Source organism: Staurois parvus, unplaced genomic scaffold, assembly GCF_062004578.1.
Source record: "Staurois parvus isolate SC_StPar_1 unplaced genomic scaffold, SC_StPar_1.0 ptg001158l, whole genome shotgun sequence".
Lineage (NCBI taxonomy): Eukaryota > Metazoa > Chordata > Amphibia > Anura > Ranidae > Staurois > Staurois parvus.
The window spans coordinates 504,793-532,696 of NW_028318954.1; the positions used below are offsets into that span (position 1 = coordinate 504,793).

The following is a 27,904-nucleotide window of genomic DNA, read 5'->3' on the forward strand; positions in this document are numbered from 1 at the left end:
AGTTTTTTTACCTTCATGCATGAAGGTAACAAACCTTGAGCCTTTATGACCATTTTAAGCTGAACATTTAGAGGCAGAAAAAAAAAAAAAAGTTTATGCTCCAAATCTACTGTACAAAAAAGTTCTATAGTAGAGTTTTTTCTGCCAAAAGAACTGGCTTTTTTTTTTTAAGCCCAGTGTGCATGAACCTTAAATGACCTATAAAAGAGAATACAATTTTATTAAAGACTTTATTTCAGGCAAAGCTTGAAGAAACATTTAAAAGAAAAAAGTGAATCCAGCTAAATCAGGAAAACGTCCTAACTTTTCCCTATCCCACTGGCATTGCGTTATTCACTTAACATAGATACTAAAGCCCTATACGTCAAAAAAGTAACTAGACAATTGACATGTGTGCTGGTCTCTGAAAAAGGCAACACCCATATTAAAAATCTAATCAAAAGCTAAACAAATATATTCAAACAGAACAAATGTTTAGAAAGATAACCTACCGGATGTGTGGGATACCAACTCCTCCTTGCAAGATCTTATATAGTTTACTTTCATACAACAACTGTGGGTGACGGGCTTTCTGCGACTCAAGTTTTACAGCAACTTCCTGCAAAACAAGAATCTATGATTAGTGCCATTATTTGACTTTTGAATTTATAAGCAAACGTTCACTTGGTACATCTTGTAACTTTTCAAAAGTTAGGCTAGAAGTGCACATGCAACAGGAATGGTCCCATTCACTTGAAGTGGGGTTGGAGAGAATCTTTATTTTGTACACTTTCATCTGCCTGCCTTTGCAGTATAGAATATATACATATACATAGACACACACATACACACGATGACATACAGTTTCAGAATAAACTTTGTCCGATAAGCATAAGAGCGGTCGAAATGGACTGAGACAAAAAGGACATTGAGTAGGATTGTGACCCGGAATAAGAAAATAACTGCTGTAAAAAGTGACTGCAGAGCTCAGTCTCAGTCCCCATTTACCTGAATAGGTTGTATTTTGAAGTGCAGGACGTATAATTCCTGCTGTGGCCACAAAGTAAAAAATAGTGGCTACCTCTGCAGCTCACAGCACTCCTCACCTTTTAAGGCATGGCAGACAGTGCCTGCACAGACTCCAACCCCATTTCCCCTCACTGCTGCCATGAACATCTGAAGCCCTCAGCTCACTATGCTGCCTTGATTGTACTGAAATGAAAAAGGCAGTACAAATGATTAAAAAAAATAAATAAACCACAAGCCCACAAGATCAGACAACCATTTACTATAGTTGTCTGATGCTCACCAGTGCTGTCATTTACAGCACAAGTCTACAGTTACATGTGTACCGTCCTCTGAAAAACAGGCAGAAGCAGGCAGGCATGTGTCTGGGATCGTTAGCTTTTTCCTTTCAGTAAAATAACGGCAGCAGAGCAAGCACAGGGCTTCAGAAGTGGCAGAGGGCTGAGGAATGAAAAAAGGAAAGGGGTCTCCATGCTGACTGTACATCACCCATAGCCATGTCCATATTGTGTACTTCAGCAAGGTAAAATGTGGTTTCATTTCTGCACCACTGGAAAGATTTTAGTGAAATCAGTCCTCTGGGGGATTCAACAGAACTTCTGTCCATAGTTCTTTAAAAGCTCCACTGCTTGTTAAAGTAAAAAAAAAAAAAATAATTCAATCAATCGACACAAACTTATAGTCAGTATAATGTCTCCTTTGTGCTGATATTTTTTATTTAAGAGATCTTTTTCCTCCAAGGTATGCTGTTTGAATGGGAACACAGACATAGTGGTGCTTTCTCAAATTTGACTGCAAAAGTGAAAGATGCTTGAAGTTGTTCTTTAAATGTTTTTTTTACAAAACCATAATTAAAATTGGAGAGATATAGGTATAATGAAGAGGAGATTGTGGTCATGCGGTAAAAGTCTCAAACAATCTACATCATGTTAGCTATGACAAACCATAGCCCCAATGATTGCAAACTATTCAATCTTGTTGAATTAAGAGCATCTGTTATGCCTACATCCTGGTACCATCTCTGTGTCCAACAACACAAAGGGCACCCATCTGTAGGTTCTGAACAGTGCCAAACACTTGATCTGACTCAAAGTGGGGATTCCTAGGCTATAGCTAACCATGCAACTCAACCCCTATCCCTCATTCTTTTGCTGATCTTCCCTAGCTAGAATGTCACGCTCCCTGGATGTGAAACAAATGCAATCTGCTCACCATTAGTATCCGTGGAAGGCAGGTGAGACATCAGGGGATCCTAAAGATAACTTGTCATAGCAGAATGCTAACTACAACCAAATTCTAAACTACCCTCAAAAAATTTTTTTGAGCCTGCTGCACCCCAATCTACATAAATAAAACACACACATACGTCGACAGCACTACACGCTACATACTGCCAGGCACACTGGAGTGCGTAATACTAGGGCATTATGATTTAGTTAGCTTTAAAACAAATTCATTTTAGGAGCCTTTAAAAGGTTTCATATGGAAAATTTGGGGCACCGAGTTTCATAGCCGCACACAATTTTAAGGTTCAACATGTTGGGTATTTACTTGGCGCAATCTCATCTTTTATATTTTACCAAAAAACTGTATTATATTGTGTTCATAGGCCCTAAAATCAAAGTGTTACTAAACCCAGAACCCTACATTCACTATATTTGGTCTTCCACAGTACACACAACATGGAAATGTACCGTATTTTTCACTCCATAAGACGCACCTAGGTTTTAGAGGCAGAAAACAAGAAGAAAAATATTCTGAATCAATTGACTGCGGGCACAGTACAGGGGGGGGGGGGACCCAGAGACTGCGGACACACTACGGGGGGGGGGACACCCAGAGACTGCGGACACACTACGGGGGGGGAACCCAGAGACTGCGGACACACTACGCGGGGGGGGGGGGGGGGGGACGACACCCAGAGACTGCGGACACACTACGGGGGGGGGGGGGGGGAAGACACCCAGAGACTGCGGACACACTACGGGGGGGGGGGGGGGAGACACCCAGAGACTGCAGACACACTACGGGGGGGGGGGGAGACACCCAGAGACTGCAGACACACTACGGGGGGGGGGGGACCCAGAGACTGCGGACACACTACGGGGGGGGGGGGGACCCAGAGACTGCGGACACACTACGCGGGGGGGGGGGGGGGGACGACACCCAGAGACTGCGGACACACTACGGGGGGGGGGGGGGGGGGGGAAAGACACCCAGAGACTGCGGACACACTACGGGGGGGGGGGGAGACACCCAGAGACTGCAGACACACTACGGGGGGGGGGGGGGTTTAAGACACCCAGAGACTGCACACTACGGGGGGGGGGGGGGGAGACACCCAGAGACTGCAGACACACTACGGGGGGGGGGGGACCCAGAGACTGCGGACACACTACGGGGGGGGGGACCCAGAGACTGCGGACACACTACGCGGGGGGGGGGGGGGGGGGACGACACCCAGAGACTGCGGACACACTACGGGGGGGGGGGGGAAGACACCCAGAGACTGCGGACACACTACGGGGGGGGGGGGGGGGGAGACACCCAGAGACTGCAGACACACTACGGGGGGGGGGGGGGGAGACACCCAGAGACTGCAGACACACTACGGGGGGGGGGGGGAGACACCCAGAGACTGCAGACACACTACGGGGGGGGGGGGGAGACACCCAGAGACTGCAGACACACTACGGGGGGGGGGGGACCCAGAGACTGCGGACACACTACGGGGGGGGGGACCCAGAGACTGCGGACACACTACGGGGGGGGGGGAACCCAGAGACTGCGGACACACTACGCGGGGGGGGGGGGGGGACGACACCCAGAGACTGCGGACACACTACGGGGGGGGGGGGGGGAAGACACCCAGAGACTGCAGACACACTACGGGGGGGGGGGGAGACACCCAGAGACTGCAGACACACTACGGGGGGACGGGGGGGGGAGACACCCAGAGACTGCGGACACACTACGGGGGGGACGGGACCCAGAGACTGCGGACACACTACGGGGGGGACGGGACCCAGAGACTGCGGACACACTACGGGGGGGACGGGACCCAGAGACTGCGGACACAGGGGGGACGGGACCCAGAGACTGCGGACACAGGGGGGACGGGACCCAGAGACTGCGGACACAGGGGGGACGGGACCCAGAGACTGCGGACACAGGGGGGACGGGACCCAGAGACTGCGGACACAGGGGGGACGGGACCCAGAGACTGCGGACACAGGGGGGACGGGACCCAGAGACTGCGGACACAGGGGGGACGGGACCCAGAGACTGCGGACACAGGGGGGACGGGACCCAGAGACTGCGGACACAGGGGGGACGGGACCCAGAGACTGCGGACACAGGGGGGACGGGACCCAGAGACTGCGGACACAGGGGGGACGGGACCCAGAGACTGCGGACACAGGGGGGACGGGACCCAGAGACTGCGGACACAGGGGGGACGGGACCCAGAGACTGCGGACACAGGGGGGACGGGACCCAGAGACTGCGGACACAGGGGGGACGGGACCCAGAGACTGCGGACACAGGGGGGGGGGACCCAGAGACTGCGGACACAGGGGGGGGGGACCCAGAGACTGCGGACACAGGGGGGGGGGGACCCAGAGACTGCGGACACGGGGGGGGGGGACCCAGAGACTGCGGACACAGGGGGGGGGGGACCCAGAGACTGCGGACACAGGGGGGGGGGACCCAGAGACTGCGGACACAGGGGGGGGGGACCCAGAGACTACGGACACAGGGGGGGGGGGGGACCCAGAGACTGCGGACACAGGGGGGGGGGGGGGACCCAGAGACTGCGGACACAGGGGGGGGGGGACCCAGAGACTGCGGACACAGGGGGGGGGGGACCCAGAGACTGCGGACACAGGGGGGGGGGACCCAGAGACTGCGGACACAGGGGGGGGGGGGACCCAGAGACTGCGGACACAGGGGGGGGGGGGACCCAGAGACTGCGGACACAGGGGGGGGGGGGACCCAGAGACTGCGGACACAGGGGGGGGGGGGGACCCAGAGACTGCGGACACAGGGGGGGGGGGGACCCAGAGACTGCGGACACAGGGGGGGGGGGACCCAGAGACTGCGGACACAGGGGGGGGGGGGACCCAGAGACTGCGGACACAGGGGGGGGGGGGACCCAGAGACTGCGGACACAGGGGGGGGGGGGACCCAGAGACTGCGGACACAGGGGGGGGGGGGACCCAGAGACTGCGGACACAGGGGGGGGGGGGACCCAGAGACTGCGGACACAGGGGGGGGGGGGACCCAGAGACTGCGGACACAGGGGGGGGGGGGACCCAGAGACTGCGGACACAGGGGGGGGGGGGACCCAGAGACTGCGGACACAGTACAGGGGGGGACCCAGAGACTGCGGACACAGTACAGGGGGGGACCCAGAGACTGCGGACACAGTACAGGGGGGGACCCAGAGACTGCGGACACAGTACAGGGGGGGACCCAGAGACTGCGGACACAGTACAGGGGGGGACCCAGAGACTGCGGACACAGTACAGGGGGGGACCCAGAGACTGCGGACACAGTACAGGGGGGGACCCAGAGACTGCGGACACAGTACAGGGGGGGACCCAGAGACTGCGGACACAGTACAGGGGATGACTGCTGACCTTTGGGGAGGGGGAGCGGGTACCTAAATTTGATAGGTACCTGCTCCCACTTCCATGGAGTTGTCCTCCCTTTAGTGTGGGCACCCGGCTGATAGCCGGGTGCTCAATGCACACGCGCGAGAAGCGCTGCGCTTTGTGATTGGTCCGGCGTCTTCTGGGACCTGTCATGTGTCCCAGAAGACGCCGCACCATTCACAAAACGCAGTGCTTCTCGCACGTGCGCACTGGGCACCCGGCTGTCAAGCCGAGAGCCCACACTAAAAAAGCCGGCGTGGGAAGACTGTGCAGCGCTGGACCAAGGAACAGGTAAGGTCCTGCTGCAGCGCTGAGCGGCCGGCCCGGTATTCTGACACGGCGGCTGTGGAAATACCGGACCGGCCGCTCCATAAGACGCAGACAGTTTCCCCCCTTTTTGGGGGGAAAAAAGTGCGTCTTATGGAGCGAAAAATAAGGTAATTACTTTAGTAAATAAAAACTGCTAAATACCTTTTAATCAGCAGCTAGAGCAGTCTTGTGACTTGTGTCCAGCCCACCACTAGCTAAAGCTTGTATGAGGATTTTTCTTTGTTCCCTGATTGTCCTATGATGCACAACCCATGACCCTGTGCCTGGACAGTGCTGATTGGCCCCGTGCTTATCACATTCACCCTCCCAAGAAAAAGCTCTCTAGTAATACACAAAATGAGCATGTGCAGCTTTGCCTCCAAGCCTCTGTTCTATCAGAAGGTATATTAGGGACAGTATTTAAAAAAAAAAAAAAAAAAAAAAAGGGGGGGGGGGGGGTCAGAGAAGAGGCTCAAATGGCTTTTGTGTAAAAAAAAAAAAAAAAAAAAAGCCGTTTGAGCCTCTTCTCTGACCCCCCCCCCCCCCTTTTTTTTTTTTTTTTTACACACAATGCGGAGGATTAACCCCTTAGGTTCCACAGTGAGTACAACAAGCATGCTTTACTGCATTTACAGACTGATTTGGTTTTGGGTTTAGTAACACTAACATATTTTATATTTAATATTTGCACTGGATATACCACTGTGCGAATATTGTGAGATATAAAAATTTGGAATTCACAGCATTTTATTTGGGGGTTTTAACCAAAAAGACCGTTTTAGATATAGCAAGAGCAGGTTACACCCCTGACAATTTTTGCAGCTCTCTCACATAGGGGACATTTCCCTTCACTTCCTGTCAGATAGCCAAATCAAGAAATTTTACTAAAAAATATTAGAGCGCAACTATCATGTGACATAAGAAATTCAACTACCACCATTTAATTCTCCAGAATCTCTACTTTAAAATGGGGGTTTTAGCTAATCTTCGTGCCTAAAAAGTGCATTTTAATGTGTGCAAAATCTGTAAACATGCATCTGGTAGACGTTAATGTACCTTACATCTTAAAACTAGAAAATCTTGAACCAAAATTCTTCACGGGTACAATTCAAAAAGGGATATACACTTAACACTCCATGCACACTAGCATTTTTCTTAAAGCTCCTAGAAGCTAGTGTTTATCCTATATGCCCATGCACACTACTTTAGGCTATTAGCATTTTTTGAGCTTCAGCGTCTATGAAGAGGAAAAAAAAAAAAATGCATTTGTAAAGTTTTTGGAGCATTTGTCCAGCAGAAAAAAAAAAAAAATCAAAGTTCGCCTAAACGCTCCTAACAGCTTTTTCTCCCTCTACATGTACTGTAAAAAAAGCTAACAAAACAAATGCTTCTGAACACTACTAAAAACTGCTATTACCGGCAATCTGAGAAAAAAAACAAACAAAAAGTCAAAAGGATAGTTTCACGTTTAGGAGCATGTTACATGTTACCTTTAGGGGTGTAACATGCTTCTAAGCACGCCCCCCCCCCCCCCGCCTTCCAGTGCTCCTATCTCTGTGACAATGGATGAAGGATAGTCTCCCCTCACCCACTGTCACTTTTTGAAAACAGTGTAGCTATGCGAACTCTGCCCACACCGATTCCTGTGAATGAAAAAACTACAAGTAATGTCTGACACCACAGTGTTCTTGTAGTTTGAATGGGCTGCGAGCTCGCTTGTAGTAAAAACACATACAGGGATATGATACAGACACAAAGCTAGAGGATTGCTGTATAGAAGCCTGATTCCAGGTGCAATGCTCTGAAGGCTTCATAAAAAAAAAATATCAATAGCACACTTTACATGCAAATGTTTGCAACTTTTTGGAAGCTGAACTTAGAGCTAATAAAATGTCAGCTGTAATTACTAAAAGCTAACAAACCGATTCCTCTTGTACCAAATTGTAACTGTAATGTCTGCATTCTTTTTGTATAGTGTTGTGCAAACGATCCTGGATAATAATAATTGCATAGGATACTGATCAAGTTATTTAGCAGGTTAAACAATAAAATACCAACCATGACCATAGCACATGAAACCTATGTTACCCTCTCATCACTGAATGAAAATAAGTTCAAAGCTGGGAAGGTGCTTGACTGCCATACTTCACAGGGCGTCAAGCATTCTCACCCTGAAAGACATTCAAACTTGAAGTACCAGGCATTACACTGTTACCTACATCAGAGGATAAGCACTTGCATATGTAGTAACTACCCCAAAGCTAGGAACTGAAAACAACTTGTAAATGTCTTTACCATTTAGAAACTCAACTATGCCAAGAAACATACAGATCCTCCAACAGCCATATTCATCCATGGAAGGGACAGAGGCGACATTCCAGCCTTGGCCACATACTATACTCAGGGAACAGGACACATTTTTACCAACTGCACAAGAACACGGAAACACTTAACGAGGAATCAGTGGTCACTGACACACACACGGTTCAAAAGATCAAGAGAGCTGTACCTCCATTTAGAATGCAACCACCAACTCCTGAAATGCAAACTGCATCTCTAGGCATTTTTTTAGTTTTGTATGTGGGTAAAAGTTATGCCTAGCACACCCATGCAAAAAAAAAAAAAAAAAGACTTTGTCAAGTATTAAATTACCATGTGTGCCCCATTGAGGAGACCTTATGAACATTGTCACTAACACAAAGTGAGGGGAGATCTAACATTTTAAACATTTTAGTTGTCCCCAGAACAAAAGGCATGCAGACATCAAAAGGAGATACCTGTTACAGGGACAACTGTCTAAAAGGGGAATTCACCTCACTTTGGGAAAATACCAATTTTTTGTTGCGACCCTTGGATAGTGAAGGGAAATACTAAGAGGGGAATTTATGTCACTGGGAAAATTCCTCAAATTTTCTGTTGTAACCCAAGTGAAGGGCAATAGACAAAATCGCAAAACATTAACTAGCAGGGAAGAGAGCATAAAAACAAACCTCAAAATAAAATCTGTGCTGAAAAAGGTCTGCTTCAATGTTTCAATGTCCCCCTTCCCAAAAGCACATACTACCTTTTCCTCTATTTCCCAGCTGCTCTGTGCAGTCACCAGGAATGAGAAGAAAAAAAAAAAACAAAAAACACCTCTGCATACTTTGCCCATAGATGAACAAGTGACTTACTCCTCTTATGTGACTGCACTAGGCCAATCACCAGGCACTAGTGCTGTCATAAGAGGACAGGAGAGGGTCCTCAGCTCTGTCTAAGCTCTGACAGATACAATGCTTACATTGGGTTTTGTGAGGGAAAGGCACATACTACAGGGGAAAGGGGTTCAATAAAGCAATCTAGATGCTTTATCTTGCATGAGCATCAAGATAGGTTGATTCACTAAAGGGGTTGAGGTATCAATAGGGTTGACTAAGTAAGCAGCCTTAATTGCTTTAATAAAGTACATGTCTGAATTAAGTGACTACTTTTCATTTTCGATATCCAATCACGTGCTAGCAAAAACCTAGTTTTTCCTCCCTCACATATGGACTTTTCAGAGTGAACACAGACTCCTTATTGCTTTTCAAAATGTATAGATATTACTCTTTAGTAAACATCTGTGCTCTAAAGCCCATCTCTGAGATGGAGAAAAAAAAAAAAAAAAAAACCTATGCAGTGATGACCATAAGCACTGCGAGTGTTAAAAGCTCATTAAATCCAATGAAAAGCAAACATACACTCAGGGGAGGGGCCTGACGCCCACCACAAGGATGTAGCCTGTGCCTGTCTGTCCCTGACTGGTCACCCGTGAGCTTACCTGCTCCGGTTGGTAGTGCTGGCCAGGGAATTGGTGGTGGGGCTGGAGAGGACGGTGCGGTGGTCGGCGAGAGAGCGCTCGGTGAGCGGAGTGTGCTGCTGCAGCGAGAGGATGAGATCCCGGCTTCCAGTGGGTCCGGCGCCTGCCAGAGACGCTCCCTGGAGGGGTCCTAGAGGAGAGTCAGAGGTGCCTGAAGGACCCCCGGGAGGGCAGCCAAACATAGGGCTGTGCTAACTAAGTGGCTAGATGCCCCACCGGCCTGGAGGAAAGCGGTTAACCCGGGGGACTGAAAAAGCAAGAGACATCTGAAGACAAGGTACTGCCAGCAACTGCCCAGACCCCCCTCAGGACACCAGTCCCAGAGAGGGATACAAGAAGCGTGCAGAGGCATCCGGGACTTCGGAAAGAGATGGTGAGTTGCCGTAACAGCTGAAGATGTAAATTCCCACTGTCTCTATTTTTTGTATTGGCAAATGTATACCCAAGTAGTGGGGCTGGGTGGTTGGAAGATCAAGAAATGTGAAGAATACAGAGTCTAAGCACGGATATAAAGAATGTAAGCACATGTAAAGCTATCCAGGACTGTACAAGATCACTAAGAGGAGTAGAAGAATATTAAATGGGTATGAGCTGGATTAATCTCATGACCTACAATGTCAGATTTAAATTCTCCCACAAAAAGGCATAAGATACTTAGAGAAATTAATCAACATTCTATAGATGTAGTGTTCTTATAAGAGACACATTTAACATACGAATCCAACGTAAAGCTATACTCGAGGTATTATCCAACCCTGGTACTATGCAGACTCACCAATAAAGAGGGCTAAAGGGAGTAGCGATTGGATTTGCAAGGAATGCAGGTTTTGATGTAGAGAAGAGATTGGTAGACCCAGAAGGTCGGTATTTGTGTGTAAAAGGGAAAATGCAGGGACAAAACTATACATTGGCTAACATATACTGCCCAAATCAAAATCCAGAAGTATTTTTGCAGGGAGTATTGGGGAAAATTATGGACTTTAAAAGGGGTAGTCTGATCCTGGCAGGGGACTTTACTTTACGTTTGGATCCATGGATGGATACGACTTCAAATGCGCCGAGAGGAGGGGGAAAAAAATTAAGATTGTTAAAAAAAGATGTTATATCTAAGTCAAATAGATACATGGAGGATGAAACATCCCAGAGCAAGATTATACCTTCTCTCTTGTGCACAGATCGTATTCACGATTGGATTATATTGTGATCGAACATAGACAATTGGAGCCTTTGGTTAAATCTAATATAGAAATGATGTTTGTCTATCTCAGATCACACACCTGTCAATGAGACTACAGTTAGGAGGAGATGGGAATAAAAGGGATTAAATGAGAGGCTTATGCAGGAACCCAAAATAGAGAAAAGGTTAAGGGATGAAATAGAGTAATTATTTCGCCTGAATGAGACTGAAGGAGTTTCTATGGCTACTATCTGGGAGGCACATAAGGTTTACATTAGGGGGATCTTGATAGCGGCTGGGACAAAAAAAAAAAAAAAAAAAGAAAAGATCGTGAAAGGAAAATAAAGGAGTTGACGGAGGAGTTATATAAATTAGAACAGAAACATAAAAAGAGACAGGATACAGAGATACATCAGAAGATCATTCTTAACTACTTCCCGCCCGGCCTATAGTCAAATGACAGCCGGGAAAAACCGCTCGTCCCTCTAGGAGGGCGGCGTCATATGACGTCCTTCCTGAACCACGCTTTGCACGTGCCCGCAAGGCGGCGCTGTGGCGTGCTCTGTCACTGGCTGTGTACCTCGAACACACCTGATGACAGATCTGGGTACCGGCCCCGTTGCCAGTACCATAAGACCTGCTGTGACCAATCACAACAGGTCACATGACCGTTGTATACAATGGATGGCTTCCTTTCATGCCATCCATTGCATACAAGTGTGTCTAGCTGTGAATGGTCACAGTGATCACATGCACAGGCTGGGCCAGTCACAGCCCATCTGTTTCATGTGATTAGCTGTGGCCAATTACAGATAATCACAACAAAAAAAAGCTTAATGAATCGATTTCATTCAGTTAAATGCTTGCTTATAGAATAGAAATTATTTGCTATAAGCAATCAAATTGTGTAAAAAAATAAATAAATTCTGATCACTTCCCCAAAGTAGTACAATGTTACTATGGTAACTACTTTGGTCATAGTGTAATATGGAAAAAAAAAAAAATCGTAAAAAGAAAAAAAAATGTAATTAAAGAAAAATAAAAAAATAAAAAATCTTTTTTTCACACTGTCACCAGTCAGTGTCCCTGATCACCGCCACACCAGTTATACAATTATTATACAGTTATTATTATACAGTATTTATAAAGCGCCAATAGTTCGCTCAGCGCTGTACATTATAAAGGGGGACAGAACATGTGACAGAACAATACCAATACAATGCAAAACATGAGGGGATCGAGGGCCCTGCTCTTTCAAGCTTACAATGATGCTGTACTGCACTGGTGACAGTATAAAAAAAAAAATTGTTAAAATAAATCTTTTAAATTTATTTTCCGAAAAATGACAAAAATAATTACAACTTCAAAAAACTCACCATGCCTCTTGTAAAATACGTCGGACTGTCTACTTTGCAAAAAGGGGTCATATGAGGGATATCTGTACTGTTCTGACATTTTTGGGTCTCAAGAAATTAGATTCAGATATAGATCATAGTTTGTGAAACTATAACTTTCTTACAGACTAAATAATAAATAACGATTTGGGTTATTTTCACCAAAGAAATGTAGCAGAATACATCTTGGCCCAAGTTTATGAAGAACAATTATTTCTTTGCAAACTTTTATAACAAACAAAAAAAGTGTTTTTTCTCAAACTTTTTGGTCTTTTTTTGTTAATTTAGCAAGAGATAAAAACCCCAGTGGTGATTAAATACCACCAAAAGAAAGCTCTAGTAGTGTGAACAAAATTATAAAATTGTAGTTTGGGTACAGTGTTGCATGACCGCGCAATTGTCATTCAAAGTGTGAGCACGCTGAAACCCGACAATTGGCCTGGGCAGGGGGGTAAAAGTGCCCCCTATTGAAAAGGTTAAGAGAGGAATTAAAGGACCTGTTGGAACAAGAGACGAGGAAGATTTTTAAAAGTATTTTTAAGGAATGAAACCAGTGGGGGAATAAACTTGGAAAATATCTGATGAAAACATTGAAGGAAAAGAAATCGATGAATTACATTGAAAAAAATAAAAGAGAAGGGAGAATTGGTATACTCCACCACTGATATTGCAAAACATTCCATAAATACTATAGTAAGCTGTATGATGTGAACCCCAAGAATCTGCAGGTAACAGAAGAAATAGAGAGGGAAAGACGGGAATACCTAGAGGCAGCAAATCTGCCAAAAGTATCAGAGAAAAAGTAATGCAGGCCATAGATGGGGAGAAAAACGGCCGATTTTTCATCCGAAAATAAAACCGGCCGATTATCTTATCGTTAGTGGACGATTTTGTCGGCCGTTTTTCGTGTATTTTGGACTTTCAGATTATCGGTGATGTTGGAAAATTTTCGAAAAACGCCCGACTTTATCCTCATTGATGGTCAAAAACGAACGATCGTTTTCCGAAAAAGGATCACAAAGGTCACAAAATGACATCATTTCCCGTTATAGGTTACTCATTAATCGGCCGATTTTCGTAATAATTGGTGGTCAGGTAAGTTTTTTAGACCGACCGATAGTTCGTTAATCGGCCGAAAATCTGCCGTTTTTCTCCCCATCTATGGCCTGCATTAGTATCATTAGATCGAGTAATCTCCCAGAAAGAGATAAGTATGGCTCTGAAAAGTACAGTGGGAGGAAAGAGTCCAGGACCCGATGGGTATACGTTGGGCTATTATAAGAAGTTTGGAGATTTATTGATACCTAAACTTGGTTTATATATGAATTCCCCAGGGAAAGGAATGGGAATAAGAGAAGAATCCCTACAGGCATATATAACGTTCATTATTAAAGGGAAGGATTGCTCACAATGCGCCAGTTATAGACCTATAGCACTATTAAATACAGATACAAAACTCTTCATGAAAGTATTAACTACTATATTAAAGGAGTTGATGCCATTTTGGATACACTTAGATCAGGTGGGTTTTGTCACAGGTAGAGAAGGAAGGGAGAATGGTTTAAGATCACTACTCCTCATACAAAAAAGTAAGGAGAGAAAAGTCTCCGACATCCATCCTGCTGATTTATGATGAAAAAAGGTTTGACAGGATGGACTGGGGATTTATGATAAGTAAGCTGGAGATTTTAGGAATACGAACTAAGATAATAAAATGGATAAAGGAGGTTTACAATGGTCCATCAGCGGCGGTTAAGGTAAATGGATCCCTTTCAGGTTTCTTTGAAATGTATAACAACACAAGACAGGGATGTCCACTATCCCCATTGTTATATCCCCAGAACCCCTATTAGCGACAGTAAGAAAGAGTTTAGAGGAATTAAAATAGGGGATTAAGTTCATAAAGTTGCAGCGTACACAGATTATATGCCGTTTTATATCGTGAACCCCAGATTAACGTTACCCAATCTAATGGAACTATTAAAACAATATGGTGAGCTCTCAAACTTGAAAATAAACCCCACATAGTCAGATTTTGAATGGTAACATTTAAAAGAAAGAAAAGCAGACCCTACAAAAGGACTTTCCATTTACATGGAGAGAGAAGGAACTAGGTTACTTGAGAATAAAGTTAACTCCCTAAATAAAAAATATATATCAGGCAAATTACATACCATTAATAAACGAAATAAAAGAGCTGAGAAGAATTTCAAGGGGCAGGATCTCTTGGATTGGGCGTATAAATCTAGTTAAGATGGCGATAGTTCCCAAAATCCTGTATAAAATGTCATGTTACCTGTTTATATACCGGGATCCTTTTTTGGGATAATAAAAATATCCTTACATATATCTGGGCTAATAAAAACCATGAAGTTAAGAAATATGAAGTTTTGTGTAAAGATAAAAGGAAAGGGGGATTAAATTTGCCTAATATTAGGACATATATTGCAGTGATGTTGTCACGAGTAGTAGATTGAATTTATAATTCACTAGAGAAACGTTGGATTAAAATGGAAGGTATTTTAAGTAATGCACGTCTTAAGATTATTTGGATACCACAAAAGTTTCGCATTATGGATGAAACTAAGGCTGGCCATACACTATACAATTTTCTGTCCAATTTCCTTTAGATTTACCTTCAACTATGTAGTGCAAGAGCCTGCCTAATTGGACACAATTGAAAGTGTTGTGAGTTTTGACCTCCTATTGTATGGTTTTTGGTAAATCTATACCAAAAATCTCAAGTAAATTGTATCATGTATGGCCAGCCTAATAGCACGTTGACAAGGGAGGTTCTGAGAGTGTGGTATGGAATACACAAGCATTTGGGTTGGAAGTATAATTCTTTATTGATCCCATTGGTGAGGACGGAGTTTTTCCCACCAGGGAATGATAATATTTTACTAAAATGGTTCAAAAATGATGTACGGTTAAGGGACATAGTAAATTTGGGGGAGTTGTACACTTTTCAGGATTTATTTATTAGATATAATGAAGTATTATCAATTAAGGCATTTTGTTTTAAAGCTTCCCCAGCCTCTGAGGATGCCGGAGGATATGCTCCCATTTTCTGGAGGAAAAGTTCTTTAGACCAGAAAATGCTTTTTAATCGCTTTAGCTCCGCCCTATAGCGGTAGCTATGCACAAAATCACGTATATATACACGTGTTAGTAAACAAAACAGTTCTCCTTGTCAGCTCGTGCACACTGCTCTGCATGGCTATGCACAGCACAGCCATGTAAAGCAGTGTGCTTACAGTGAAGCCCAAACACAGAACATAATGTAAAATGGCACACAGTTAACCCTTTGACTGCCCCCAGATGTTAACCCCTTCATGTTCAATGCCATTAGTAGTGTGTCAATATACACGTATTGGGATTTTTTTTTTTTATTTAGCATAGACATGTAGCAGAATACATCTTGGCCTAAATTTATGACGAAAGTTTAATTTTTTTTTTTACTGGACAGGTTTAACCATTTTCCGCCCACCCTATGGCCGAATGTCGGCAAATGTCATCAGCGTTCCGGGTGGACGCCATATGGCGTCCTCCCGCACATGCGCAGATTGCGCTCCTGCAGAGCGGCGCAATCTGTCACCGGCCGTGTACCATGTGACCTGCTGTGACCAATCACAGCAGGTCACATGATAGTTATAAACAATGGATGGCTTCATTCATGCCTTCCATTGTATACTACTGCTTAGCTGTGAATGGTCACAGCTAATCACATGCACATGTCATGTGATTAGCTGTGGCCAAATCACAGCTAAGCACAAAAAAAACCCAAACCCTGAATGAATCGATGTCATTCAGGTAAATGCTAGCTTATAGCAAAGTAATCCTTTGCTATAAGCAAATTGTGAAAAAAAAAAAAAAAAATACTGATCACTTCCCCAAAGTAGTACAATGTTACTATGGTAACTTTGTACTACTTTGGTCATAGTGAAATATGAAAAAAAAAAAATCTTAAAAAAAAAAAGAAAAAATTTTTTAATAAAAAATAAAAAAAAATAAATTTATATTTTTTTTTTCCATACTGTCACCAGTGTCCCTGATCACCGCCATGCCAGTTATATGATGACGCTGTACTGCACTGGTGACAATATTTAAAAAAATAAATAAAAAAATAGTGAAACTAATATTTGTTTAATTTTCCGAAAAATGACAAAAAAAATACGACTTCAAAAAACTCGCCATGCCTCTTATGAAGTACGTCGGACTGTCTACTTTGCAAAAAGGGGTCATTTGGGGGATATCTGTACTGTTCTGACATTCTTGGACCTCAAGAAATTAGATTGGCCGTCAGTACTTCAGGATTGATCAATTTTCAGATCTATACCATAGTTTGTGAACTCTATAACTTTCCTACAAACTAAAAAATACATCCTAATTTGGGTTATTTTCACCAAAGACATGTAGCAGAATACATCTCGGCCTAAATTTATGAAGAACAATTATTTATTTGTAAACTTTTATAACAGAAACAAAGAAAAATCTTTTGTTTTTCAAAATTTGACCTTTTTTTGTTAATTTAGCAAAAAATAAAAACCCCAGCGGTGATTAAATATCACCAAAAGAAAGCTCTAGTTGTGTGAAGAAAATGATAAAATTTTAGTTTGGGTACAATGTTGTATGACCGTGCAATTGTCATTCAAAGTGTGAGAGCGCTGAAACCTGAAAACTGGCCTGGGCAGGAAGGTGTAAAATCGCCCGGTATTGAAATGGTTAATAGCAAAAAGTCAAAAATATTGTTATTCTCAAAATTGTCGGTCTTTATTTATAGCGCAAAAAAAAGGCACACACAGGTAATAAAATACCACCGAAAAAAGCTATTCTTGGGTGGGGTGCCATATCGCAAAAAAAATGGCCTGGTCAGGAAAGGGGGGGGGGGGGGGGTAAATCCTCTGGAAGGCAAGCGGTTAAAGTTTACATTGTATTAAACAAAATGCGGTGGCTGCAGCATTTACGTTCCTACGTGAGGGGCCTCATCCTCAGCCAAGCTGTTATTGCAGGATGTTTTGAGGAACAGTCATCTCTCATACACACAGATGAGCTTGTATTATTACTTCCTTTGTGAGTGTCTTTAATGCTTTTCTATTAAATACAGTGTTATTACCACACTCAGACGGGCACCTCCTGTCTCCTATTTTGTACACAAGTTGATCTATTGAGCGACTTTTGTGAAACCAGCTAGCCCATACATGGATCGAAGTCCAGCAGAAGGAAGTTATGAAGGCAGAAGTTTATTTACCTTGATATAGGGGCACTCTATACTATGCAAAAAAAGTCTTAGCCATTATGTTTGACCATTCTTCCAGAAGCGCATTTGTGAAGTCAGGCACTGATGTCAGATGAGAAGGCCTGGCTCACAGTCTGCGCTCCAATTCATCCCAAAGGTGTACTATCAGGTTGAGCTCAGGACTCTGTGCAGGTCAGTCAAGTTCCTCCACCTCAAACTCTCTCATCCAAGTCTTTATGGACCTTACTTTGTGGACTGGTACGCAGTCATGTTGAAACAGGGAAGGGCCATCCAAAAACTGTTCCTACAAAGTTGGAAGCATGAAATTGTCCAAAGTGTCTTGGTATGCTGATCCCTTCACTGGAACTAATGCAGGCCATAGACAGGTCATTTATCGGCCGAATTTTCGTCCGCACGAAAAATCAGCCGATATTCACACCGTTAGAGGGGCAATGCCATCAGCCAATTTTCGTAGATCTTCTTGTCTTTTTAATCGTTCATGCTGGAAAATCCACGAAAAAAACTGCATTTTTTGTGGACATTGGTGGCAGCAAAAGCAACAACCGATTTTTCGTTTATTGGCCGACAATTTGGCCGATAAACAGCCTAAGGGACCAATACCAACATTGGAAAACAACCCCACACCATAATCCCTTCTCCACCAAACTTTACACTTGGCACCAAGGATGCACGGAAATTTCGGTGGCCAAAACATTTCGGCCGATAACACCCCCTATCGGCCTTTGGCCGATATGAAAATAAGCAGACACCGTTGCCGAAAATAACCCTGCCCCTCGCGCACCGCCATAGCTCGGTGGTTCTCAGCATTACCTTAGAAACCATCAAACGATCCTGATGCTGGGCATAGAGATAAGTGAAGGAAAGACGGCCTCCACCCATTTCTACACCCTTGAGAGGACCGAAGTGACGTCACTTCTGGTTCTGGCTCCATGTAAACAAGGCCTTTTGGGTTTTTTTTGTTGATCGAATGCTTTACATTGTAGAAGAGAGATGTGGGGTCTTATTGACCCCATATCTATATCTCTACATAAAGAGGACCTGTCACTACTTATTTCTATCACAAGGGATGCATGTAAGTGCCCCTGCCCCCGCCCACCCCCCGTGCTCGCGGATAGTGGTGAATGTATACGTAGGCCATGCCCACATATGTAAATGGTGTTCAAACCACATGTGAGGTATCGCCACAAACGAATGAGAAAGAGCAAGAACTCTAGCACTAGATCTCCTCTAACTTTAAACTAGTAACCTGCAGAATAAAGCTTCATCCATGGAGATTTTTTTTTTTTTAAGTACAGTAGTTTGACGCCATTCCACAAGCGTGCGCAATTTGAAAGCATGACATGTTGGGTATCCATTTATTCGCCGCAACATCATCTTTCATATTTTACAAAAAAAATAAAAAATATCAGGGGTTTGGGTTTTTTTTAATCATTAAAGTATTTTTTTTACAAAAAAATTACTTTGAAAAATATATTCATTTTTAAAAGCCGTCCATTTCAATTTCGGTTTTCGGCTAAGTGCATCCTGAATTTTCGTTTTTGGCACCAAATGGTGCATCACTACTTGGCACAACACGTTCAGGTAAGTACTTAGCTGCAGCCCTAATATATTTCACCTATGTGACTGCAGCATCGGTCCAATGCTGCAGATGTCCCTGCCAGCTCTATGAGGAAGAACTAAGATCACATGATTGGTCAGTTCTCGGTCTTCACCAAGCAGAGCGGTGACTGTCTGCCCCTCCAGCACTCACTGGAGTGCTGGGCTGTGGAGGGGAGTGGGAGCAGCTGGCTCAGCTTCTTAGTGGTGCACTGAGAGGTTAAGCCAGCCACTGGTCAGGCATCTGGGTGGATCCTGACATTCTTGGGGTTCATAGAGAGCGGGACTGGTTCTGTGACATCAGCCATCAGCGGACTAGCCAGCTTTTGGCTAAATCTGAGTCAAAGGAGTGCAAAAATAAGTGAACTTGTGACCCAGTAAATATGCTTTGGTCATACTTCTCTTTTAAGGTCTCTTCACTCCCTCGCCGTTCCTTTTACCTGCAGGTGCAAACATAAGTCCTGTGGAAACTTCAATTGGCAACTTGGCGCTTACACGGGTCTGAGTGCTTTCTGCCAGGTACCATGAGAAACATCTGAGCCTCCAATTATCAAAGCTGTCATGTGGCAGGAAGGGGAGAGACTCACATGCTTTCCCATATCTTTAAAAGTGGAGCTTAGCCCTACCTCCCAAGCGTGTCCCTATTATTCAGGGGATCGAGCAGTGGCGACGACACTTGCCTCTAATTCCATATTCACCTTTGTCACATGGATGGTGCTGACCAATCAGATGCAGTCTAGCCTGAACTGTCATTGCTGCAAACAGAGAAAAGAAAATGGCAGGGATTTCAAATCCTCACCGCTTTTCTCTCCTCTCCTACCACTGACACTTAGCATGGGATGCCTGCAGGGTGGTTTCCCACACAGCTCCTGTGTGAACTATGCCAAGCCTGGGTTCACATAGAAGCAGCAGGGAAACCGCATGCAATCTGGACAGGAATTGCACTCCTGTTCAAATCACTTGCTGTTCTTTGAGGCGCAATTTGTGTCCATTAACGTAAATCACACCACAAAGTACAGGCACTCGGCATTGGCGACTACTTTACCAAAAGTTACGGTACTCGTCGATAAAGAAAAAAAATACAGTATCAGTACATCCCTCAATTAAAGAGTTGTGTTTGATACAGTTGTGGTTAGGAGCTGAAGAAATGTGTTATTGACAATAGTTCGGGTAGTTGATATAACCATACGTCAGGTAACGCCCGTAGAACTCTAACAAGGGGACTAATGCCCCATACACATAAGAAAATCGTACGAAAAATTTTGCGGAACCACTGATCAAACTATTTTCTCTTTGTTGATGAGCAGGATGTTTTAACCGATAACAATATTATGAATGAAAAAATCCGGTTGAACAACAGAAAAATGTTGTCATTTCGCATACAAACGACTGATTTTCTATGTGGTGGTATGACGGTCGTAGGGAAAAAATCTATCAAGCGCTATCACGCATGAGCGGAAACAGAAGAGGACTCGGATGTTTATGTCCAAGGAATCTTCGTAAACACGAACGAAAAATCTAAATGTTAAAAGTAGATACGCCTATTGAGATAATGAAACCAGAATTCTGCACATTATATTTTTATGTATCACTATTCATATATATAAGTAATGTAATAAACTATATACTCATTGCTGGTAATTGTTGTGTATATCGCACATTCTGGTCGGAAGGGCGTGGCTACAAGGTCACAGGCACACTGCATCACTTCCACTTGTACGGAAGATGTCAACACTACATATTGCCCAAACAATTTGTTTAGATTGGTTAATGTGGGCCACAATTTCGACCAACGAACGAACGCCTCTCAGTGCAGGCACTTTTTTTTTTGCTGCACTGAAATCAGATTACATGGGTGTTCACACCTAAGTGATCAAATTCAGGCAAAATTGCACTGCTTTTTGCAGCCTGTTTTTCATGATTGTGATGTGGTGCAAGAAGCTTACAGTAATTGCTGCGAATCCTGCACCGCATGTGTGAACCAAGACTAATATTTCAGATTTTCCACTTTCCTCAGTACAGCTTTAAATTTATTCTGGTCCTGTTTGAGCACAAGAAAACTAAAATGAGTTGAGCATTACACTAGAGAAGAGGTGTCAAACACAAGGCCCTGCAGGCCATTTCACGTGGCCCTCAGACCTCTTCTGCAGCTATGGCACTCCCTTGTCTTCACCTTGTCTCAGCAGTCAACAGAAGAGAGGACAGATGTCCTCTGGCAGATCCTGCTCTTCTCCTTGCAGCCACAAAGAGGCTCTCCCCACCCTTAGTCTCAGCAACTGAAAGCAGAGAGGACGACAGAACTCCTCCTACAGATCCTGCACATCTCTGTGCAGCCGCAGCACCCCCTTGTCTCCACCTGTCCTGCAGACTTCAGCAGCTGACTCCAGCCCTCCTTTGGTCCTCCTCTAAGCCCTGCACTGCTTTCCATCTCTGCCTCTAGCTTTTTCCTGGCAGCAGCACATTGTAAGGGGGGGAGTTGCACTGTGATGTAAGGGAGGGTGGGGTGCTATGGGCATCTAGTCTTACAGATACAACCAGCCCTTTCAGGGCAACCATAATGCTGATGCGGCCCACCATGAAATTGAGTTTGACACCCCTACACCAGAGTGTCACAACAAATTGCCGCTTTTTTCAAAACACAAATACAGCATGTTTTGTTCTCATAGTTTTTGCAATGTCATACAGAAGAGAGAGAACAGGGTTTCTAGCATTCATGGACAAAGAAAAAGCTCCCCATCCACCTCTGACATGCCCAGCGTAATCCCGATGTCAAAATGTCATCAAATGAAAAGCAGGCTTTGGATAGCCAGTATATACCAAACAAAAATGATCTTGTTATATATAGACAAACGTGTTAAAAAAAATTCCTGGGATTCATTTGCATTAACACGTTTTATACACACACAGGTCCCCACAGAACTGCCCTGATTGAGAATTGGGAGGTCAGCAGAATAAAAATTGTGCAGGCATTTTTTTTCAATAAGCATCATCACAGCATATGGATATAAAAAAAAGTGCTACTAAACCCAGGACCCTGAATTCACTATATCTGGTCTCCCACAGTACATGGAAATGCAACTAGTTTTAAAAAACAAAAAAAACTGGTAAATACCTTTTCTCATCAGCACTATATTAGTCTAATGACTATCAGTGCCCGGCTGAGCACTGGTTAAAGCTTGAAGAAGAAGTTTTCATTCTCCTCTGACTGTCCTATGAGGTTGCATAACCCCTGACCTTTGATCTGGACAGTGCTGATTGGCCCTCCACCAATCACATGCACCCCCCCCCCCCAAAAAAAAATAAACTCTAGCAAAACACAAAGCTGAGCATGTGCAGAGTGCTTCCTAGGGCGGCTCTGTACTATCAGCAGATGTATTAGGGAAAGTAAAAGGGGAGGATCAGAAGTCAGGATCAAACATCCTTTCTACACAACCCTCAGGTTCCACAGAAAGTATAACAAGCATACTTTACTGCATATACAGACTAATTTAAATATTTTAGGCTTAGTAACACTTTAACTTGCCATGAAATGAATTTCCCAGCAAAAAAATGCAGGAAAACACCATCCAGTGTGAAAGAGTCCATATATAGAATTCTTTAAAGTAGCATTGGCAAGAAAAGGTTTCAGCTATCTAATCTAAGGCTGGCCATTTATTATACAATTTTTGGGGGATTTACCAAATCCATGGAGGTCAAATCTAAACACCTTCAATTTGTATGCAATCAGACAGGCCCTTGCACTGCATAGCTGAAGGTAAATCTAAAGGAAATGAAATAGGAAAACTGTATAATGTATAGCCAGCTTAAATGAACTACACTTTAGATATCGTTGTAGGCATAATGAAGCTAATTTACATCCATAAACTAATAAAAATTAAACATGATCAGAGTTCCTAAAAGGAAAATACAGATACAATTTAGGACTCAACCACATTTCCAGCGACAAACCTGTGTTTATGTGCATTTAGAGGACATTTCTAAAAAACTAGAAGCTTGTGTGTCCAGGATCTGATTAGAAACGTAGCCAAACATTAAAAGTTGCGCAAACCGGTTTTAGACTCAGTTCACACTAGTGTCGTTTTACAGGTCACGGCATTTGAGGGACTTGCAAAATTCAAGGAAAAGGTCCCTGCACCTTTCCAGAAATGGCAGCCCGCACTGGGAACCGCACTACAGTGTGGTTCACAGTGCGGGTGGCATGCCATTAACATTAATGGCACCCACCCGCGAGTCCCACATTTGTGTGCGGATGGTTGAAGCTGCGGGGAAAAGTGCAGGCCCCAAAGTAGCTTCCACCCACGCTAATGTGGCCTGAGCCATAAACCTAGAATAAGTAGGAAAAAGGACCTGTTAAGTAAAAAGGTTGTTTCTACTTTTCAGAAAACATCTCGTGTTTAGAAAAACTGAAATGCAGGACTGCCTGTGTGAATGAGGCCTATATGAGCAATATTCTTATAATAGCTACATGTTACATGATTAGGATTACACTGTGTGGCAAAACTGTCACAAAACAGCAAACTGAACATTTAGCATGGCATCACAAGACACAAATACCATGAGTGACAACCGACCAACAACTCATCACTATGACCACCACATACACAGTGATTCACAGGAAATACTGGGAAGACAACATGGGAAAACCATCTGCAAACAAGACGACGAAATATGGGCACAATTACACACCACAAACTAGACTTGCTCACAGATCAAAAATAGAAAGCAACTACTGAAAACACTGGCATAGTACTTTACACAACAGCTAGTTGTTACTCTACACATAAAGGGTTCAATACTAAAATGATTTTTGGCCTGAGCCCACAGAGCCTGTGTACATAGTGTCACTCCTAATGCTGGTTATACATCTCAGTTCTTGCAGTGCTGGGTAAATATGGCAGGAAATATTCAGCACAATCAGAAGAAAACATGATCAGGAAGGTGGGAGGCAGTTCGATACTACCAGATTTCAGTGTTTACGTTATGGTTCCATGGCTCAATATGCCACTCGTGACTAAAAAAGGAATGGATTTTCACAACCTCCATCTGTAAAGCAGCGGCCTATTTCTAACATAGGTCCAGGCTGTTTTTAATTCATAGACCCCTACCAACCTCTAGTGGTTTTTATTTAGGTCACACATATATATCAGTGTGTTTAGACAAATGTGTTTTGTTATATTGGATTGTAAAGTAATTGTGTGGATCCTGAACAGTGTTCGATTTGTGATCGGAGCAAGTTTGACTGTATAATATTTTGATAAAGCTTCAAGGTACAGAGAGTGAGCACAGATATAAGAAGCCTCGACTGAATGCAATCAAAATGTCTTTGCTGGTCACCTTCCTAAAAACAAGTCTACAGACCTGCAAAGCTGAAAGTGACTTTTCTTATAAGCACTGACATGACAAACATTTTTAGCATCCTCATGGGCTCCCCTGGAGTCTGGGGCCCAGGCAGTGGCCCATTCGCTCTCCCTATAATTCACCACTGGGGATATAGTTTAGGCACCTTTTCTTACCCCTTGTGAGGATGATGTATGGAATATAGTATGTATGGAATATAGAAGAAAAAAAAAAACATTGTACGTAGAAGTAACGTGTGATTAACAAAAAGCTTAGAACAGGCCAAACAACATATTTCAATTAGGGAATGATCCCCCTCCCAAGAGGTTATTTGTTATTTCATGTTCAATGCTGCAGTGTCCGACCCTTCGTCCTAGATATGCGGTATTTTATAAACAGCCCAATACAGCCTGTGTATGCAATAGAGCAGCACTCATGTACTCACGACTCCTACCGTGACTCCTTTATGTAAAGGAGGAGATTACACAATAAACAAGGGTGCCATGTCACACACAGAGCATTAGGGTCACACATATGACCCATTCCCCAATTCCAGCAATCAGCACTTCCACCAGACCACCCAACACAGGGCTAGAACCCACCAGCAGTCCCAAGAGGAAGCTTCCACCAGACCACCCTATACAAGACTATAAACCCCCCCCCTTCCACAGTGAGCGCTCCCACCAGACCACCCTACACGGGGCTATTACCCTCCACAGTGAGCGCTCCACCCAGACCACATACACGGGGCTATTACCCTCCACAGTGAGCGCTCCCACCAGACCACATAGAGGGGGCTATTACCCTCCACAGTGAGCGCTCCAACCAGACCACCCTACACAGGGCTATTACCTTCCACAGTGAGCGTTCCAACCAGACCGCCCTACCCGGGGCTATTACCCTCCACAGTGAGCGCTCCAACCAGACCGCCCTACCCGGGGCTATTACCCTCCACAGTGAGCGCTCCAACCAGGCCACCCTAAACAGTGAGCGCTCCAACCGGACCACCCTACACAGGGCTATTACCCTCCACAGTGAGCGTTCCAACCAGACCGCCCTACCCGGGGCTATTACCCTCCACAGTGAGCGCTCCAACCAGGCCACCCTAAACAGTGAGCGCTCCAACCGGACCACCCTACACAGGGCTATTACCCTCCACAGTGAGCACTCCAACCAGACCGCCCTACCCGGGGCTATTACCCTCCACAGTGAGCGCTCCAACCAGGCCACCCTAAACAGTGAGCGCTCCAACCGGACCACCCTACACAGGGCTATTACCCTCCACAGTGAGCGCTCCCACCAGACCACCCTACACAGTGAGCGCTCCCACCAGACCACCCTACACAGTGAGCGCTCCCACCAGACCACCCTACACGGGGCTATTACCTTCCACAGTGAGCGCTCCCACCATTCCACATACACGGGGCTATTACCCTCCACAGTAAGCGCTCCAACCAGACCACCCTACACGAGGCTATTACCCTCCACAGTGAGCGCTCCCACCAGACAACATACACAGGGCTATTACCTTCCACAGTGAGCGCTCCCACCAGACCACCCTACCCGGGGCTATTACCTTCCACAGTGAGCGCTCCAACCAGACCACATACAGGGGGCTATTACCCTCCACAGTGAGCGCTCCAACCAGACCACCCTACACTGGGTTACCACAGTAAGCGCTCCCACCAGAGCAACCTACACTGGGCCCACCAAACCACCGACACAGGGCTATAAGCAGCCACCCCAGGATGATTCCCTCAGACCAACTGTTGCAGGGCTATAACCCCCCCAGCAGGCTACCCTTTAGATAGCAATAACCCAACCAGCAGCTGAAAGGGGGTAGTCCCCTTGGGCCACCCTATAAAGGCCTAGACCACCCCCCCAACAATGAGAGCCCCACCAGACTACTTTATATAGAACTATATGTATTACAAGTACTGTCAAGTTACGCAGCGCTTTACATATACATTGTACATGCACATCAGTCCCTAACTCTCAAGGGGCATACAATCTAAAGTCCCTAACCCACATATATACATATACTAGGGCCAATTTAGACAGGATCCAATTAACCTACCGACATGTCTTTGACGTGTGGGAGGAAACCGGAGTAACCAGAGGAAACCTACACAGGCACAGGGAGAACATGCAAACTCCAGGCAGGTGGTGCCGTGGTTGGGATTCAAACCAAGGACCCCAGTACTGCCAGGCGGAAGTGCTAACCATTTAGCCACTGTGCTGCCCTATAACCCTCTTGCACCTGTAAGAGATGCCGCCACTGGGTCATAAACCTATACACTTAGACAGGGCCATATGCATCGTGGCTTTCACCAACTCACCCCTCTACACAGGGCCATAATCCCCACGGCGGACGGCACTCCCCTCAGACCACCCTATACAGGGACATAACCTCAACAGCAGAGGGCGCTCCATCCAGACCACCCTATACAGGGACCGAAACCCCCGCCAAACGGCGGGCAGGGGGCGCTAGTCACAGACCACCCTATACATGGTCATATACCCCACAACGACCAGCAGAGGGCGCTCCCCTGAGACCGCGCAATACGGGGCCAAGTTACCTCGCCGTTAGTGATGTTGATCGCCAGGTAAATGTCCCCAAAAGAGCCAGATCCGATTTTCCGCACCAGCTTGTATTTCCCACCGACAATAAACTCGGCTTTAGAGCCGCTGCTGCTCGCCATGATCCGTAAGAGGTACAGGCGACAGTGAGTCCTGTTCTATCCGTGCTGGAATGGCACTCAGTCCCCGATGAGGAAGGGGCCGATGGCGCTGCCCGGGTCCCGGAGGGCAGGGAGGAGGAAGGCTCTCTGTCTTCTGTCGGCGGGGCCCCCGCTCCCGTCACGGTGGCCGCCCTTCCCTCCGCGTGATGTACGGCTCTGAGGAGCCTCCCGGACTCAGTACCGCCGGGTGTTGTGTGGTGTTCCCTCCCTGTTTCACAGCCCCTCCGCTCCTTCCTTAGGCCGCCATCTTGTGTTCTCTTCTTCCTGCTAACCCCTCCGCCTTCACTCCCTCACCACAAAATGCCCTCCTCCGTGCCGCACTGCACCCTGGGTACGAGGGAAGGAGCGTACGACGTCATGTCACACGGCGTCCACACAGCCGTTCCGGGTGCCCCGCCTCTCACTGGTGGGCGGGCGACGTCACGGGGCGCCCGTACTGCCGGCGGCCATGTTTGTTGTGGGCTAATCTGGGGCTGACGCGGCTATTCACTTCGTATTTGGGTGTTCTGTGTTACTCAGTCTAGGAGCCAAGTCGCCTTGCTTTCAAGTTCAGTTAAAGAACGTTTTTAATGTTAGACAGAATTGGGACAGT

General features: G+C 45.4%; 1 protein-coding gene across 4 annotated transcripts in view; it reads right to left on the bottom strand.

Moving 5' to 3' along the window:
- Positions 1 to 27,628, bottom strand: part of CSNK1A1 (casein kinase 1 alpha 1) — a 68,554-nt gene extending 40,926 nt beyond the window's left edge. Inside the window, exons 1-2 of one of the 4 annotated variants that reach the window (XM_089659444.1) lie at positions 27,151 to 27,628; positions 492 to 598 (exon numbers count right to left, since the gene is read on the bottom strand). In XM_089659444.1, coding sequence (XP_089515570.1) covers positions 492 to 598; positions 27,151 to 27,273 — 230 coding nt within the window. In that variant the 5' untranslated portion in view covers positions 27,274 to 27,628. The remainder of the gene's footprint in view (positions 1 to 491; positions 599 to 27,150) is intronic. The other 3 variants (XM_089659445.1, XM_089659446.1, XM_089659447.1) reach the window with 3 other exon arrangements.
- Positions 27,629 to 27,904: the final 276 nt, after the last annotated feature.